General features: G+C 37.1%; 1 protein-coding gene across 3 annotated transcripts in view; it reads right to left on the bottom strand.

Moving 5' to 3' along the window:
• The window catches only part of STIM2 (stromal interaction molecule 2), a 145,472-nt gene that overhangs the window by 52,864 nt on the left and 72,776 nt on the right, over positions 1–19,832 (bottom strand). For all 3 annotated transcript variants that reach the window (XM_032400143.1, XM_032400142.1, XM_032400144.1), the window contains exon 3: positions 5,667–5,781. In XM_032400143.1, the coding sequence (XP_032256034.1) occupies positions 5,667–5,781 (115 nt within the window). The remainder of the gene's footprint in view (positions 1–5,666; positions 5,782–19,832) is intronic.

The following is a 19,832-nucleotide window of genomic DNA, read 5'->3' as shown; positions in this document are numbered from 1 at the left end:
TCATCCCTTCCCAGAACTCCTGGTCAACCTTCACAGCCTTTCACAAACACCACCTTCCATGTATAATCCTACTAGAGAGTTAATTACTCCTTCCAGTGAGCTACCTCCATATCCTATACTTACTCCTATTACGATACACATCACCATTTATTGCAATTACTTGTCTTTCCCACTCAGCTATTTACACCTCATAGCTCAGAGATACATTTCATTCATCATGAATACCTGGCATCCAATGCCTCGTTAGTACATCATAGATACAACCTGTTCTGCTACAGGTGCTTCTGTGTCACAAATTAGCTTATGTGCAACTGGTAAACAAGAATCATGTCAAGAAAATATAAAAGTCTATCATTTCAAGTCTGACTTTTCCTCACATGTTATCATTTTATACCTCCAAGTAACAGCAAACGGATGCAAAGTATCCAGAACGGCAAAACAGAATGGCCAATGTCCAGGCTATGAACATACTGTCTGCTCACACTCCTTCCTCTCAGTCCAATCTGGCCACGGCCTGTGTCAGCAAAGCTTGTGGCTCACTTCTCAAATTCGTGGGCTCTGCCTTTGTCTGCATAATTTAGCAACCTCAACCCTAACACCTCCCTCCATGAAGTTATCTTGGCCTACTTGTAAAGGCCTATACTCACTACTGTATTGACTGATTAGGAATTCAACACACCTTTTGAACTTGTGCTAGTATTTTTATTAGTACTATTAGTGCATTGGTTACAAAGTTGCATAGGTTCTGAGTAGCCTGCTTCAACCCCATTTTTCTCATAAACTCTGTAACTTTTAAGTTCATAATTTTACAAAACATAACCTTTTCAAGAATGCATGTATCTCCTGGTCACAGAAATGCCTGTACTCAGAAGTATTGGGTGAACTGAATTACTGAGTAGCCACTGCTCATCAGGTATGATACATGCATTCATTCAACAAATATTTACTGAATATCAAAGTAAATAGGGCACTGCTCTAGGCGTTGGAGACACAATGACACAGTGTCATTGTGCCACACCATGGGCACAGTATGACTGTGTATGTTTGTATGTGTATGCAGACATGCACGCACACCAGTGTGTGTGTGTATTATATTCAACTAAACAACCTTGAATTACATATTACTGCTAGAGACACATTCTGATCTCTATACCAGCAGTTTCCAAACCTTTTCAGAGGAATCACTTTTTGTTTCCTAACAAAATTCTTAAACAGAAACACGATATGCAGAGAAAAGCAGAATCCTGCACACCCAGCATGCCTGTCCCTGAGGTATCTCCAGGACACCTGAGGTTTGTGAGGCTCTGATGTAAAAACCACTGATTAGCAACAACACCCCGTCTTTACATGACCGTTAATAAATGTGTCACGCGTATTGAGAAAATCAATTAGGTCACTATAAAGCATCTAGGGGAGGTTTCACTCGAGGCCCAAGGCTCATTTCTCTCTCTTCCCATGCAGCTGTGTTAGTAGGAGCCTTAAGACTACCCCTCCCACATACTACTCCCCTAGGAGGGAGTACACATGTGAGAGACTGGGGTTTGGAGAAAAAGAAGCATATGGTTTGTAATTTAGGCCAACTCTTCGGTGACTCAGGGAAATTTTACCATCATAATGGCAAAATCTTAGGGGGTGGAAATTAAGGTGAAAGCCCAGGGAAAAAAAAGAGATTTAAGAGGCTACCCAACTTGGAAAGGCCTTAACTCACAAAATAAAACAAAACAAAACATGCTCACAGATCACAAAAGATCTCACCAGACTTCCTAGGATCAGAAACCAAAACCGGGTTTAAGGACAGAGTCCCGATAGATTTAGGATACATTAATAAACAAAATAAACAAAGAACCCCTGCTCTCTGAGGCTGACATTCTCAGAGGCAGGAGAGAGAAAGGAGACCAACATAATGAGTAAGTCAATTATACGATATCTTAGAAGATGACACATGATATGGGAAAAAGAAAATGTGAAGCTAAGAGAGACAGGAGTGTCACAAAAACAAAGGTAAAAGCGGGGAGAGAGGAGTGTGATCTGTGATCTGAACTAGAATAGTGAGGGTGGGCCTCACGGAGGGTCCATAAGGACATCTGAGGTCCTGCAGTTGTGGAACAGCAGGGAGTCCAGCTGGGATAGAGCACCATGAGTGAGACAGACCAGTGGCACACGACAGGAAGAGAAGAGGCAGGAGGGGAGGACAGATCATGGAGAGGCTTACAGGCCTTTGTAAAGACTTTAGCTTTTACTCTGAGCCACCACAGGGCAGGGAGCAAATATGATTTATATTTTAAACAGATCATTCTGCTAAGTGAAGCCCAGAATGCAGCAGAGCACAAGCAGACACAGCGAGACCATGAGGCAGCTGCTGCAGTTACCTAGGCAAGAGATAGGAGCTGAACCAGGGTGGAAGCACCATGGGTGGTAACAAGTGGTCAAGTCCTTCTTCCTTCATTCAAGCACAGTGGGTTAAGTGGGTTCCACTCAACTTATCGCATATCCAAAATCTAAAATATACTAGTAGCAACTGACGCTTTAATGGATCTCTAATTCCTTTAGTAATGCCTCCATACTGCAGAGAGACTTCATACACAGGCATACCTTGTTTGATTGCACTTCTTTTTATTGCACTTCACAGATATCAAACCAGCCACCATGTTCCCTTAAGCCTAATCTAGAGTAAGACCCTAATTCTCTTCAGTGCTATGAAGACTGAGGTGAGGAAGCTGCAGAAGGAAAGTCAGAAGCTACACAGGTTGGTTCATGAGGTTTAAGAAAAGAAGCCGTCTCCATAACAGAAAAGTACAAGGTGAAGCAGCAAGTGCTGATGTCGAAGGTGCAGCAAGTTCTCCAGAAGGTAAGTAACAAAGGTGGCTACACTCAACAACAGATATTCAATGTAGACAAAACAGCCTTATGTTGGAAGATGCCATCTGGGACTTTTGCAGCTAGAGAAGAGAAATCAATGCCTGGTTTCAAAGCTCCAAAGAACAGGCTGACTCTTTCGTTAGGGGCTAATGAAGGTGGTGACTTTAAGTTGAAGGCAATGTTCATTTACCATTATGAAAATCCTAGGGCCCTGAAGAATGATGCTAAATCTACCATGCCTATACTCTATAAAGGGAACAACAAAGTCTTGATGACAACACATCTGTTTACAACATAGTTTACTGAATATTTTAAGCCCACTGTTGAGACCTGCTGCTCAGGAAAAAAAAAAAAAAGAGATTCCTTTCAAAATATTACTGCTCGCCAGCAATGCACCTGGTCACCCAAGAGCTCTGATGGAGACATACAACGAGATTAATGTTGTTTTCATGCCTGCTAACACAACATCCATTTGATGGCCCATGAATCAAGGAATAATTCTACTTTCAAGTTTTATTATTTAAGAAATACATTTTATAAGGCTATAGCTGCCATAGATAGTGATTCCTCTGATGGATCTGGGGAAGTAAATTAAAAACCTTCTGGAAAGGATTCACTACTCTAAATGCCATTAAGAACATTCGTGATTCATGGAAAGAAGGCAAGATATCAACATTCACAAGAGTGTGGAAGAAGGTGATTCCAACCCTCATGGATGATGTTGAGGGATTCAAGGCTTCAGTGGAGAAGGTGACTGTAGATGTGGTGTAAACAGCAAGAGAACTAGAATGAGATGTGCAGCATGAAAATGGGACTGAACTGTTACAATTTCATGATCAAACTTGAACGGATGAGGAGTCGTCTCTTACGGATGACCAAAAAGAAACTGGTTTCCTGAGACGGAATCTACTCTTGGTAAAAACGCTGCAAAGATTGTTGAAATGACAACAAAGGATTTAGAGTATTACATAAAACCTGGTTTTGCAATTATGAAAAAAGTTCTCCTTTATGTAAAATGCTATCAAACAGCATTGCACGCTACAGAGAAACTAAACTGTTCATGAAATGAAGAGTCAATCAATGTGGCAAACCTCACTGTTGTTGTACTTTAAGGACTTGCCATAGCCACCCCAACCTTCAGCAAGCAGGACACTGTTCAGCCAGCAGCCACCAACACTGAGGCAAGACCTCCACCAGCAGAAAAATTACAACTTGCTGAAAGCTCAGAGGATGATTAGCACTTTTCAGCAATAAAGTATTTTACAAATGCATACAAAGGTATGTACATTGTTTTTTTATTTTTTAAAGAATTTATTTATTTATTCACGAGAGACAGAGAGAGAGAGAGGCAGAGGCAGAGGGAGAAGCAGGCTCCCCGCCAAGCAAGGAGCCCGATGAGGGACTCAATCCCAGGACCCTGGGATCATGACCTGAGCTGAAGGCAGACGCTCAACCGACTGAGCCACCCAGGCATCCCAAGTACATTGTTTTTTTAGACGTAATACTATCGCACACTTCATAGAATACAGTATAGCATAAACATAACTTTTATACACACCGGGAAACCAAAAAACTCATTTGACTCACTTTACTGCAATATTTGGCTTATTGTGGTGGTGTGTACAATATATCTAAGGCATACCTGTAAGCAGATTAAGTTTTTCTGAGTTTTCCACCATTCTAGCAATTTCTCCCCCATGAAATTTATATTCTTTCATTCCTAGTACTACCCAAATTCCTATTACTTAAAAATCGTATGGGGCAGGGAAATGGAGAGAGAGATTTTTAAGTGTATGTATCTTTCATTTAAGTCAGTGATATATTTTCCTTCTTTTTCTTCTTCCCAGTGTATTTTAACAGATGCCTCTTTTAAAAAGTGAAAACAAAAATGTAAGCAAACTATCAACCTTCTTGTACACTAATAAAAATACTGAGCATTGATGGGATAGCTTTCTATATTTTCCCATTTCCAAATGTTACCACAGCCAGTCTAGTAAACTTTATGTCTTTATCCTCCTATGCAGTAGTCTGTCCCACCTTCCTCCTCCTTTCCTTTCATTATTCAAACTTGCAGAGGAAAATATATACAACGTAAATGTTTGGCAAAAGAATAGAAACACAAAAACGTTAGGAAAATGACATTTTGGTTGACTCTGTCACTCAAAAATAAAATAAAAATAAGAAGAAGAATAAGCTTAATGGACTTCCTTTTTTTTTTTTCTTTTTAAACTTTAGTAGCTTTCTAGTATTAGGGATCAAGTTGAGGTTTAGGTCATACATTTTTCCCGCCTTAAACAATTGCTGTCCATGAGACAGCTTGAGGATCTAAGGGCAGAAAAGTAGTAAAATATAAATCACAGAACTTTATCATGCAACTCTTAGAAGACTTCATAATTTATTTCAGGAAAAGCTTAAAAGTTCTGTGCCTTCTAAAGACTTTAGGAACTGTTCTCAGTAACTAAAATAACAACTTTGGGATCCATGTTTATTAGATAAACATTTTATAATAATGTCACTTAACAGCTGAAGCAATACTCCACAACTTTAAGCTCTCAGACATGCATGATCTTATTTATTCTAGTATAAGGTATCAAATTATCTGAAAACAGGCTGACCCTTAATGAATTGTAAGATAAAAATCATTTTTCAAAATCAAAAGTGGAAAAATTATTTACGAAAATATAAATATCCTCACAGAAAATGTTATTTTGATTTTTGTCATAAAATCATTTGCAGTTAGTGAGTTAACAATGGTTAAGCAGGGCAGAAGAGCAGGTGAAGGATTCAGTTCACTAAAATAGTCTTACCTTCTGATGTTTTCCACCGTTTCCATAAATCCTCAACAGTTATATGCTTATCTTCTCTGTGCAGATGACTGTGTTTATTAGTAGCATCTTTATATTTCATATCTTCTCTGATAAACTATAAAAGAGAAAACATTAAGTAAATTTAAATTCACGATTTTATAATCTCTGTACACTCAGAAACAAAATTTTGAAATCCAGTAGGTGGCAATTTTCAGATAACAACTGGTACATTTTTGGTATTTTATACTCACATTATACTTACATTTTTGTAAAATATTTAATAAAATGTCTTCTACTACTAACCATAACAACAACAAAAGTACTTACTTAATGCTCATTATTTACCAGGTACTATCCTACATTATAGTATGTCTATTCACTCTCTCTCTCTCTCTCACACACACACACACACACACACACACTCATTTAACTTCATGATAATACTATATTATGTATCCCCATTTTATAGATGAGAAAACCAAGACCCAAAGAAGTAAAATAATTTGCCCAAGGTTGAAAAAATAACAAATAGCAGAGCTAAGTATATTATGCTCAACAGCATATTATTATATATATATATTATATACATAGTGCATTTTTACCAAATACTTAGTGACAGGGGTGTTTCAAAACACAGTAAATACTAATTTCAATTACTGCCTCATATATATTATATATAATATATTATGCATTTTTACCAAATACTTAGTGACAGGGGTGTTTCAAAACATAATAAATACTAATCTCAATTACTGCCTCATATTTCTGTGTTCTCCTACATATGAAGCTATTACTTATAGTTGAGAGGCATCTGACTGCAGTGTTCAGAACTAAAGCATTTTATAAAACTGAAGTAGATCTCTATTAATCTTACTTTAAAATATAGAGAGAAAATACACTAATATTTTCTTTGCTAAAAACTAACCTGCTCTGTATTCATTATAGAAAATCCTTCAGTTGCTCCCCACTGTCTCCCAAAAAAAAGGCATTTGCTTTTTATTCGGGAGAAGGAGAAGCAAACTCCTTTTATGGCTTACATATCATTTTCCAATCCTATCCCCGACAATCTTTTCAGCCTGATCTTTTGACACTTTTCCCATATAAACTCATTACTCTAATTATATAAACGAAATAGTTTTTTAAATTATTATGCTTTTTCTATCTCATTTCTGATTTTTCCTGTTTTGGTATTATTTTACTTGATATCTTTATTGATTTTTTTCAAAAATATAAGATCATACAAAAGATTATTTCAGAAATCCATAATGCAGAAAGTGAATATCCCCTATAGCTCCCAAGGCATATTTTTCTGACTTTTATATACTGACAATGAACATCATTTTCAGACAAAGGCCAAATTTTGCTTTTGTGTCATTTTCTGCTAAAACTAAAAAAAGAAGTTTTTAACCTAATATTTAGGTTAAATATTGAGAAATCATTTCACTTTCCTGAGATTTAATAACCTCGGCTACAAAATGAAGAAACATTTTAGGATCAACACTACTCAACATGTCATGAGACTGGCGTTGGTCAGGAAACTGATACCTGTCTACAATACATATAAAAACAGAGAGAAGCCATTTAGAAACCTTTATAGTAATTAGACATTTTCAAAGAATCTGACCCAAGCATGTGATAAATGTACTTACCGTGCAGGCCCCATCTATAATGAATTGGAAATGAAAATTCTGGTCCTTCACCATAGATACTTTGAAAAGCAATTACCTAGGTCTATTCTAGTGCTTATTAATTTTGCTGTTCTAACTAGTGCCTCACTCTGTTCTTCTAAGTACCCTTTTCAAGTTATTTTTAAAGGGACCTGCCTCATTGCTCCAACTCCTATTTCATATTTTTCTAATTTCCTATTTCTGCCAATTCCTCGTTGTTCTTCCTGATACCTTCAGAATGCAGTAGATATACCTGGAAAAATCACTGTCACTGAGATGTTCAGAAATTGCCCCTAGCTTGGAAAAGGTTCAAGAGCTAGAGAGAAACTCTAGAATGAAAAGCATGATGACAAAAAAAGCAGGGAGGAAGCCTGCCTTGGAAATGGTCCAGTCAGTTGGAACAAATGGCAACTGTTTCATATATGTGATACATGAGGGGAAAAAAAAGTCCTAGGAAATTCTCTTCACCCCATGAACACAACCTAAAAGTAGAGTTCTGTGGCTTTAGGATCAATGTATTTCAGAAAATAGAGCTGATTTCCATATATAGGCTAGATGAGGCATTCTAGCTACTGAACTATTTCAGTAAGCCTAGGACGAGTATATAGGTATCTGCCAAAATACGTGATGAACAAAATCAAAGAATTAAGATATCAGAAAAAGGCAATTTAAAAAAAAAAAAAGCTCAGGAAGATTATCTATAGTTCACTTAATGTAAAAGAATTATCTGGCTCCCAAAAATGTTGGGTCAAAACTGAGTAAACGCACAGAACTGTATTTTCCCTGAAATTATCATTTAAAAATTAATACATGCTTCTGTTTTAAAACATGACCCCAGGACAACACAATTCATAACAAACCACATTGAAGTGTATTCTGTATCTCCTACGTCTTCAACATTTTGATCACAAATGTGACTAGAAAGCACTAGAATTACTTTATGTTGAAACGAAGTTGGAAAAATTTTAACTGAACCAAATGCACTAAAACTCATCAGCTTCCATTAAACCCTCTCTCCCGTATGTTTCCTACAGATCATTTTGACTGTTCAGACTTTTCTAAAACTTCACAGAAAACTGAAAATCATAAAACTGAGGCAAGGCTAATAGAGAAATTTTAAAAGCAGTCACCAACAATTGAAAATGCATGAGAAAATGACAAATACTTCTTACTTGTTGAAATCTGTGAATTAAATCGGAAAATAGAATCTGAAATTCTATAAGGTAAATCTTTAAATAATGTACTGCAAATAACATGGTAAACATGTCCAATTATGTACCTAATTATACCTACTATAGGAAAGGCTGAATTGATAATACAAATACAGAAGTACTCAAATAAATGACTACTGAATATTCTTCTCAAAAACATTCACGCAGATGATTCTTTTAAATACATTCTTCTAAAACCATTATGAAATCTACATATCCAGTTCAGGAAGTTAGCTTTTAGATGATAAGCTGATTTCAGTTCCCTGTATCTTTAACATATATATTATTTGCATTTTGTATTTATACTTTATATTTTTGATGCTATGTATTTTTTCTTTTATTTTTATATTTGCATTTATATTTTGTATTTGTTATTTTTATTACAGTGCTTAATAAAATCTGACACATGCTAGTACAGACATATTTGAGGGCTCTTTTCAGCCTATACCTCCTACCCTACCAGCATAAGGGTAGTTCTCTGAATGTGTTCAGTCATCCCTCCTCAACCTATCACCCACTGCCACAGCTATGTGACTAAAGGATGGACACTTGACCCAGAAGAAAACAATCCAGAGAATGACCAGGATGAAAGGATTCTATTTCACCAGGAAATGCAATTCAGACCATAAAAGGCTGGATCACTTGGTGATGGCTCTGGATTTTTAAGGTAAGAAGGAAAATGGTGTTGAAGGTACCATTTTATGACCAGACAAGATAAACCATGTACAGAGGAAGCCAAAATGTAGAGAAAGAAAATAATGAAAGAGAACAGAGAGAGAAAGAAATGGCACCAGGAACTGCCTCGATTCTTGAGGACTTCCCATTTCAGTTCCTCAGAAGGCCTGGGGCACACAATTCTTGTCCTGATTTCCATGACATAACAATGATACATAGGTATTTCCCCTTTTATTTTTAATTATACAATTTTAAGATCTCAATAGCCAAGGAGAGGTGATTTATCATCACAGTTAAGCTCTCAGACTCTGGAGTGTGACAGACTATATTCAAAATCTAATTCCACTACTCGTATTCTTTTTAGCCTCATATTTCTCCTTTGTACAGTGAGGAAAATAAAATTACCCACTACATATGGTTATGAAAAAGATTAAATTAAAAATTCATGCTTAGTACACAGAAGTGTTAGACAATAAAAATAATTTGAGTTGTTATTGCTCTTGAAGTTTAAAGCCTGAATAAATTAGTTTCACCCTGACTAGACGGGTAGGTTAATACACATCTTGGAAAATATCAGACATTTATAAAGCTACAATTTCCCAATACTCTTAAAACTACCATTTCAGACATTCTGAAACAAAATACATAACACAGAAATGAAGAGGAGAACCACAACCTTTTCACTGACTATGTAAGCAGAGATTTTCCCAAAGGACACTTGTCATCAAAACAACAGTGTCCAAGGTCTGATAGGTGAGTCAGTTAAAGCAAATACGTTCCTGGAAAAAAACTGCAGGGTCTTCCTGTCTTGAAAATAATACTAAAATAGCTTAGTATAATGTCTCAGGGGAAAGAATGCATAACCAGAAAGGACTACTGTTAACCACACTTGTACAGATGAAAAAGGAGGGTTGACAATTGATTCGATTTGATAGAGTTATTTAAGTTATTTAAGGAAACCAAATACTGGAAGTAAATTTTACAGAATTCCAAAGTTTAAGTCCTTCACTGCTATCCTAACCTGGATGTTCTGAAAAATGCACTGATTCCCAAATTCTTAGAAACGATACCATGCTAGTAAAGCATGAAGTGCCATGTATCTTCATCCCAAAACTGAGCATAGTGGGGGAAAGCACAGATTCAATCTTCAGACCGTGAATATCTCAAATGTATTATTTGCTATATGACCTTAGTAAGCTACTTTCCCCTCTGTGCTTCAGTTTTCTCATGAGCAAAATGGTAATAACAGTCATATATCAAAAGTGACTTATTACACATGAAATGTAAAAAACAGTGCTTGGTATATAGTAAACACTCAACAATGTCAGCTATTTCATGTAAATCATTTATTTTTTAAAATAACGAGTTAAATCTTTGCCTTGTTATGCACACTCTATATCATTTCTTGAAGTGGCAGAAGATAACTTTGAGGTACCACAGAACACCACTGATAATCACTGATCTAAGTGTAGTAATATCAAATCTTGCTTGATACCTGCCACACAAAATGCTGTAACAGTGCAGAGATACGGACTAGTACTAAGATATTGGTCTTAATAACTTTAATCTTATCATCTAAGATGGATGATGACACCTACACAAAAACGTAAGAGAACACAGGCAAATGGGAATATGTTTTCATGGAATTAAGAATGAAAAAGGTAAATCACTTAACATCTGAGAAAAAATTCTTCAGATCCTAAATTCAAATATTTTTTCAAACATTAAAATTCTATACTAAAGAAAACTTCAAGCTGATTTGGACAGTCTCTACACCTTAACACAAGCATAACTTTACACTTTTGCCCAGTAGCTACAGGATATTATCAGTCCTTAATCCCATTCCCTAAACCTCCAAACATCAAAACCCATCAGTCAATCCCCAGTTTACCCACAATAAGTGCACCAATGACCTCCTTAGGATTCTGTTCTGTTCTCAGAACAGCTCAGAGTTCAAGTGGCCTCACAATGACTCTCAACACCATCTAAGCTAGACTGTAGCCTTTTATGAGCTAGGTGGAGAACTTAACCATTATTTATGACACTAATTCAATTGAATGATCAGTTAATAGAAATGACAGGTGACAGTCAAACAACTAGTTTACAAAGACCTGTAAAACACAATATATTTATGAGCTGAAGTATGCCAGCCATTTGTTTTACAGGAACCAATACATAACCTGTATCATGACTACTCTTCAAGATTATTGCTGATTATAATCCAAAAATCTCTAACAAAATTACCTACGATTCCATCAGTCTATCCAATAATAAATAAGGAAACAGAAAGAAAGAAACAAACAAACAACTATACTGTCCTTAAGAACACCACAATAAAAGTCCAAAGGCAGAGGCAAATGACTCATCTTCTGTGTTCTCATTTGGAAAATAAAAGGTAAAAAATATCTTAAAAAATTATAAATATAAAAAAGAACATAGTTTTATAAACATATAGAGAACATTTGTTGCTTTTATTTATTATTATTATTTGTTATTATTTATTATTATTATAAAAACAAGTAGGTATTGTGGCAAGTAGAGATATACCAAAGTCTAGATTTGGCCCTAGTTTCTGGCCAAAATCTACTATTAGGCTTTGGTCTCAGTTTCCAGAACTCTGAACACACACACACACACCTACTTAAATGTCTTCTGGCCATCCATGAACTTGTGGTGATCAATACTCATGAGATCACATAGGTCAAAATTATATCCATCAAGCATAACAACAATAACATATAAGGTGAGTCATTCAGATTTAACATTAATATGTGAATTTTACTTTAAGTATAACTAAGCATTCAAGATGTAACAAAAAAATCTCCTGTTTTTTTACTGGCTAAAATTTAGTAAGTCAGAACTTGTATTTCCAGCTAAGAAGAGGTTACAGATACAAGGTTTACCTTACCCACCCTCCCCCAAAACGACTAAGAAACCAGATAAAATATATGGAACGATGGTTTTCAAGACATTGAACATCAAGACAACAAAGTACAGTGATCCCTGAAGACCAAAAACAAAGTATGCCCTGTGACTGCCCTAAATTAATTCCTGAAGAGAACTACCAGGATAAAGCACAGGAAGAGGGAACCCAGGCAGAGACTGACAGTCCCCTGAGTTGAAAAGACAGAAGTGGGGGAGAACTAAGGAGGGTAGGGATTACAGTACTAAGTACCAGAGAAGAGTGAGTGACAGAGAAAGAAGACTGGATTATCTAGAAAGGGTACCTTGAGTCTTTAGTGACTACTATCACCCCATGCATGCAAGAAAGCCACAGCAAGCCAAAGAAAAGAGACACAAAAAAAATTTAGAGTAGTCTTTGAAGATTACAAAGGACAGGGAATAGTGCTTGTTCCAACAAGACAGAATGGAAAATCTCCTAATTTGTAGGTCATCAGGTAGAATATTAAGAAGGGTTTTGCCCTAGTACTGAGGAATACTAACCCAGATGAAACTACATTGATTCTGCCCCCCCAAAAGCTTATAAATACAAGCCAAGGGGATTAAACTGTTTCCATGTAACTTAAACCTGCCCTAGAATAAAGCTTAAGAATACTTCTATGTATACAAAATACTCAGTACCCAAACAAGGTAAAATCCACAATGTCTGACATCCAATGAAAAATTACCAGGTACTCTGAGATATAGAAAAAAACAACCCACAACTAGGAGAAAAGTCAATCAAACCAATCCAAGAATGGCAATGATGAGAGAATTATAAACAAAGACATTAAAATAGTTATTATAGCTATATTCTATATATTCAAGAAGCCAGAGTAAATACTGAACATGTTAATGGAGACATTTAAGACTGAAGTATTTTTTTCAAAGACCCAAATCAAAATTCTAAACATTAAAACTACAATGACTGAGATGAAAAATACACTAAATGAGATTAATAATAAACATAACAGACTAAAATATCAGCAAACTTAAATACAAAAAGCATGAGAAACTATCCAAATTAGATAGTGAGCTGTGGGACAACTTCAAGCAGCCTAACATAAGTGTAATTGGAGTCCGTAAGGAGCCAAGAGGGAGTGACAAAAAAATATACTTGAAAATATAATGGCCAAAATTTTTCAAATTTTATTAAAACTATAAACCCACAGATCCCAGAAGATCAATATAGCTCAGACCAGAAACACAAAGAAAACTACACCAATACACATCATAATCAAATAGCTTAAAACCAGGGATAAAGAGGGTAATCTAAAAGCAACTGGGTAGGAGAGGGGAGATAAAAGACACAATAGGGGGGCACCTTGGTGGCTCAGTTGGTTAAGCGACTGCCTTCGGCTCGGGTCATGATCCCAGGGTCCTGGGATCGAGCCCTGCATCGGGCTTCCTGCTCAGCAGGAGGTCTGCTTCTCCCTCTCCCTCTCCCACTCCCCCTGCTTGTGTTCCCTCTCTCGCTGTCTCTCTCTGTCAATTAATTAAATAAATAAAATCTTAAAAAAAAAAAAGACACAATAGGTACAGAGGAACAGAGATAAGGAGGATAGCAGAATTTTTGTCAGACAAAAAATGCAATCCAGAGACCACTTAGGCAGTATATTTAAAGTATGAAAGAAAAAACTGTTAACCTACAATTCTTACCCCGCAAAAACATCTTCCAAAAATGAAGGCAAAATAAAAACTTTTTCGGACATACAAACAGTAAGAGTTTATCACAGGAAGTCCTGTACTGCCAGAAATGTTTTTAAAAGCCCTGTAAGCAGAAGGAAACTAATACCAGATGGAAATCTGAGCATAGTAAGAACAGTTTTGAAGGAATAACAAAGGCAAAAGCTTAAGTGAGTTCAAGAAAGAAAGAGATAAGAAAAATAGTACACAAATCCTTTTGAGGGAGCTCACTGGAAGAGAAGGAGAAAGGAATTGGGCAATAACCAAAGGGAGAAATAGAGTCAGGACAAGTTTTCATTATTGTTGTGTTTATGAGGTGGGAAAACAATGGCAGGTTTGCATCAGTTGTGAAAGATCCAGTAGAAAATGGAAAATTGCTGAAGCATTGCCCTAGAGTTGCCAAGGGGAGACGAGAGAAGGTAGAGTGCTCAGGTGGAAGAATTCACTTTTGGTAGGGGCACAAACAGTGAATCGACAGTAATAGGAGAGAATATATAGTTTATAGCCATAAATGAAGGTGGATGAGCAACCCCAGTGGCCTTATATGGCCTGTGACAAGGAGAGAGGAAAAACTTCCCTACCCCAATCCTAAGATCTCTGGTTAGTTATGACATCATTGGGATAAGATTTTATTTTATTTTTTTTTTAAGATTTTATTTATTTATTTGAGAGAGAGAGACAGCGAGCATGAGAGGGGGACGGGAGGGTCAGAGGGAGAAGCAGACTCCCTGCCGAGCAGGGAGCCCGATGCGGGACTCGATCCAGGGACTCCAGGATCATGACCTGAGCCGAAGGCAGTCGCTTAACCAACTGAGCCACCCAGGGGCCCTGGGATAAGATTTTAAACACAACCACAAAGTATGGGAAATAAACTAGCAATGGGAAGGTAAAGGAAAATTACTGACCAATTATACTTAATAGATTGTATAGCAACACAAAAGATTTCTCTTCACTGTCTTCTACAAAAGAAAATAACAGTTTCAAAATTTGAGGATCAAAATGTTCTATATCACAATTGTGGTGGTAGATACATGGGTATATACATTTGTTAAAATTCATGAAACTGTATAGCTAAAATTTCTGCACTGAATTGTAAATTCAGAAGGTAAAATATACCTCAAGTATTTAAATCATCAAGATTTCAAGAAACTCGGGCGCCTGGATGGCTCAGTCGGTTAAGCATCTTGTCTTCAGCTCAGGTCATGATCCTGAGGTCCTGGGATTAAGTCCCACATCGGGCTCCCTGCTCAGCAGAGAGTCTGCTTCTCCCTTTCTCTCTCCCTCTGTCTCTCCCCCTGCTTGTGCTTGCTCTCTCTCTCTCTAATACATAAAACCTTAAAAAAAAAAAAAAAATTAATAAAATAAAATAAAATAAAAAATGTAAAAAAAGAATTTCAAGAAACTCATTATCTTTTATGGGCACAATTTTATTCATTAAAAAAGATATTATTTATTCCTAATGTACTGCTCATCTCTCATGATCATTAAGCCAACCTCTAAGAGATTACATTAACTTGCCATATATTATACTTTGTAAATGTCTTTTTATTATTTTTTGGTTTTTCAGGGTAGAAGAGTTTAAAATACTTCCATTGGTGAGACTCAGGGTTGTAACTGTAACCCTTTTATTTGTGTTTTTTGGTTGTTTTGTTCTGTCATAATTGAATTTTATTGGTTGTTCTAGGGATTAGCACACAGACATTTGAATTTGTATACAATTCTTCATGTATGTACCAAAAACCTAAAAAATCATGTACCTGTGATTCTTTTCTAAGCAGTTATTCCAGTGACTTTCCAGCTTAAAATTTGGAGGTAAATTTTCCTTAACAGGATATCAAGTATTATTATCTTCAAATGTTGTACGATGTTACACAGTTAAGTCCCACTAATTCACAATTTAATATCATATATACTACATACTCAAATTTTAATCTGTCACAGCACATTAACAAAGTTACTAGGAAAACTGGACTTCTACAGCTAAAGATGTTATAGAGTGTACAAAATTCTGACAGGGAGACCCAAGATCAAGGAGTGGTTTTCCTGAGGAAACAATTTTACCAAAAGCAACAGAAGAACAGAAGTAATTTAAAATGTTCAAGATGTATTAAATGCACGACTGACTTCAAATTGCTATTTAGGATGCTCTGTGTTATGGGATATAAAAACTACCCCATCTATGGAATGTCAGGCTGACATCCAAGACAACCAAAGCCTCCCATACTCAATATCCCACTATTTTCTGGCTATACCAAGCAAATGACTTCACTTCTTAAAAAAAGCATGTACACATAAAAAATGGGATAAGGTGGGATTCTCTCCTTAAAAATGCTTCTAGAGCTACTAAAAAATTTGCATTTACAAAACATTTGATAAAAATATTCCTTTGGATTGTTTAAGAAGGGAGACAGAGACCACCGATAAGACATGGCATACTATATTAATCAGACTGGGCCTCCCTCTCTCTCCTGTGGTATCAGAGGCAAACTCTCATTTCTAGTTTCTCTGTTTTCTGTAGGTAAGTCTTCTCTTGTTTCTTTGTTAGCCACTTCAGCCTGTTTTCCCTTTGCACCCCTTTTCCCTTTTATTTGCACTTTTTTAATCTGAAGATTTATCCTTTCCTGCTGCCATTTTTGGATTCATTTCCGTTTCTGCAGAAGCAGGTTTAGTTGACAACCTTGCTGATCCTTCCCTTGGCTCCTCCTTTACTGCCCCCTCAGCGGAGCTGACCTTCCTCTGGGGCATCACGGTGGCGGGGCAGGCGTGGGCTGTGGGCATGCAGCCCCTGGTGTGCCAAAAGCCTTCACAAAGCTGGACTGCCTGGCTGCCGTCACTCCTCCTGCCCCCTAGCTGCTGGAACCCCTGTAACCCATTTCTCTGAAAATATTCTTATACTGGTATCCCAGGAATGCTGGCTTGCTGGGTCTCCTAGTTATAGCCTACAGAAGGAGTTCAATTTCCCTCTATCACCACACACATACGCTATGTAACTAATGTGAGACAGGTAAAACACAGAGTTGGCGGACAGAGAGGAGAAGAAATGGAAATAGGGTCAAGCTAAATTAGAAAGCAACAAATACCATAGTGCAATGCAAGGGATTTCCCTGGCTTAGAAGAATATTGGGAAAAAAACACAAAAATAAACAGGGAAGCTTTATATGGATAAAGTTCCATTTCAGCTAAACCTTAAAATTAATCTTATAAGATACAGTTTAACACGCAAAATGGAACAGGAAGAGAATGAGAGAAATCATAAGTGAAAGGCCTCTCCCGGCATGAGAATATGGATGTGTCCAAAGAGCAGTCTGTCAGCAGTTCGGTTTGGGGAGAGTAAAGAGTGCATCAAGAAGCTCCAGAGTAAATGATAATGGCTAGAAGGACAGATTATAACCAGACTATAAAAGGTCTTAAATGCCAAATTAAGAAGTCTAGGCTATATATGGTAGACTAGAGTGGTGGTTCTCAAAGAGTGATCAACTCTAATGTCAGTGTTCTGGACACATGTAGGTTAAGTCTATTAAATGTATGTTTGACTTATGAGATTTTCAACTTATGATGGGTTTATTGGAATATAATCCTCTTGTAAACTGAGAAAAAAGATGTGTACTCCAGAGCATTCTGTTCCTCTTAACCTGGTCTACCCTCAGGCGCAACTAGTTAACCAGAGCCTAACCTACAGGGGTATTATCAGAGCCTAACTGACCAGGCTCAATTCAACCCTACCAGGCTCTAGCCTTCCGGTGAGAGAAGAGAAATACCCAACTCCAACTCACTCTAGCCATCCTATCCCACCGAAGGGAAAAGAAAAAACCAAAACTGAGAAACACTTGTGAAGGTCGCAGTCCAGAATCATTGGTTCACTAAAAGACTGGGACCTAATCATGGGTCTACAGAACACCTCCCCTCCCTGTCACACCTTACCACCATATTACTACAGGTCTATTTACAGCCATTTCTTTTATCCCACACACCATGTCTAGCTCTCAAGAAAAAATGACAAGACATACCAGAAGGCAAAAAACACCATATGAAGAGACAGAACAACATCAGAACCAGACATAGTAGGGACTGATCAGATGAGGGATTTAAAACAACCAAGATTAATACGCTGAGGATTCTAGTGGATAAAGTAGACCATATGTAAGGACAGATAAGCAATATAAGCAGAGATGGATATCCTAAGAAAGAACCAGAAAGAGATGCTACGGATCAAGAGCACTGGAACACAAATTAAGAATTCCTTTGATGGGTCTATTAGAAGACTGGGCACAGCTGAGAAAAACTCTCTGCCCCAGAGGACAGATGTATCAATAGAAACGTGGAAAACCAAAAAGCAAAAAGAGGACTGAAAAAAACCAGAACAGAGTATCCAAGGACTGTGAGACAAGCCCAAAAGGTGTAACATATGTGTAATGAGAGTGCCAGGAGAAGAAACAGAGAAAGGAACAGAAGAAATGCCTGAAACAGGGGCACCTGGGTGGCTCAGTCGTTAAGCATCTGCCTTCGGCTCAGGTCATGATTCCAGAGTCCTGGGATCGAGCCCCGCATCGGGCTCCCTGCTTGGCAGGAAGCCTGCTTCTCCCTGTCCCATTCCCCCTGCTTGTATTCCCTCTGTTGCTGTCTCTCTCTCTGTCAAATAAATAAAATCTTTAAAAAAAAAAAGAAAGGCCTGAAACAACAAAGACTGAGAAAGTCTAGGGCAGTGAAGATACCCTGTATGATATTATAATGGTGAGTGCATGTCATTACATATTCATCCAAACCCACAGAATGTACAACACCAAGACCAAACCCTAATGACAACTATGGACTTTGGGTGATTACGACATGTCAGTGTAGGTTAGTCCTTGGTAAAAAATGTACCAGTCTGGTAGGTGATGCTAACAATGAGAGAGAATATACCCAGTGTGGGGGGGAAAGGAATATATGGGAAATCTCTGTGCCTTCTCAATCCTGTAAACCAAACTGCTTTAAAAAAAAATTTTTTTTAATCTTATGGAATACATACACTTTAGGGTGCAAGAAAAGTAAGAACAATGAAGAAATCAGAGGAGAAGCAGGAAGAAAAAAAAACCAAGCAAACTCTTTTCAATGTTATCCCCCACGCCACCATACTCCAGTCAGATGCAATTATTGGCTATTGCATAAATTAGCATCTTATATTCTTGCTTTAATGCTTTTTCCCTCGCCTGACCCTTCCTCTTGGAGTGTCCTATCATCTACACCTGTAAAAACCATGCGTACTTCCAAAGGCCCATCTCAAGGACTCCTACTCCATGCTCTTCTAGATGCTCCTCAAACAAATGTACACTCTCTCTTCTAAGACACAAGAGCACTTAAATGATTCATGTGTATTTCTAGTACATAATATGCCATGACGTGCCTTGTATTAGACACACAGAGCCTCTTATGCCCTAGTAGATGGTAAGCTTATGGAAGTCTATGCTTGTTTTTCATTCTGCTCCATATTCAGTACAGTGCTGTATATATAAATAGGAACTTTAAAACATTAGGTGTGTTTTGTTTTTAAATGAATGCCCAACAACGCCCTTAGGAGCCTAGGCATATTTCCCAAGCCCTTGAAGGAACCAAGGAACCAAGAAAAATGAAAACAAAAAAAGCAGCTAGTTAATTTTAAAAATAGTTTTTAAATTCCACAAAAATTCCTACACTTCCCTAATTAAGACTTCAAAGAAATTTTAGGAACTTAGGAGATATAAAAATAAAGGTCAGTGGGCAAGGATTAGCAATTAAAGTGAGGGGCTCTCAAATATTTTTTATCAAATTTTTGAAACATTTTCAGGATCAAGGCAAAATATCCTTCACCTTAAAAAGGTTCTCTTTCACCCAGTCACCCCATCCCTCCTGGGGAGGGTATGTGTTCTGGTAAGCGCTGTGAATTGTGCAAGACTGTTGAATCTCAGATCTGTACCTCTGAAACAAATAATGCAATATATGTTAAGAAAGAAAAAAAGAAGAAGAAGAAT

This window comes from Phoca vitulina, unplaced genomic scaffold, assembly GCF_004348235.1.
Source record: "Phoca vitulina isolate PV1807 unplaced genomic scaffold, GSC_HSeal_1.0 scaffold3, whole genome shotgun sequence".
Lineage (NCBI taxonomy): Eukaryota > Metazoa > Chordata > Mammalia > Carnivora > Phocidae > Phoca > Phoca vitulina.
The sequence above is the reverse complement of the archived record's forward strand: the minus strand, read 5'-3'. Positions and strand labels throughout refer to the sequence as shown.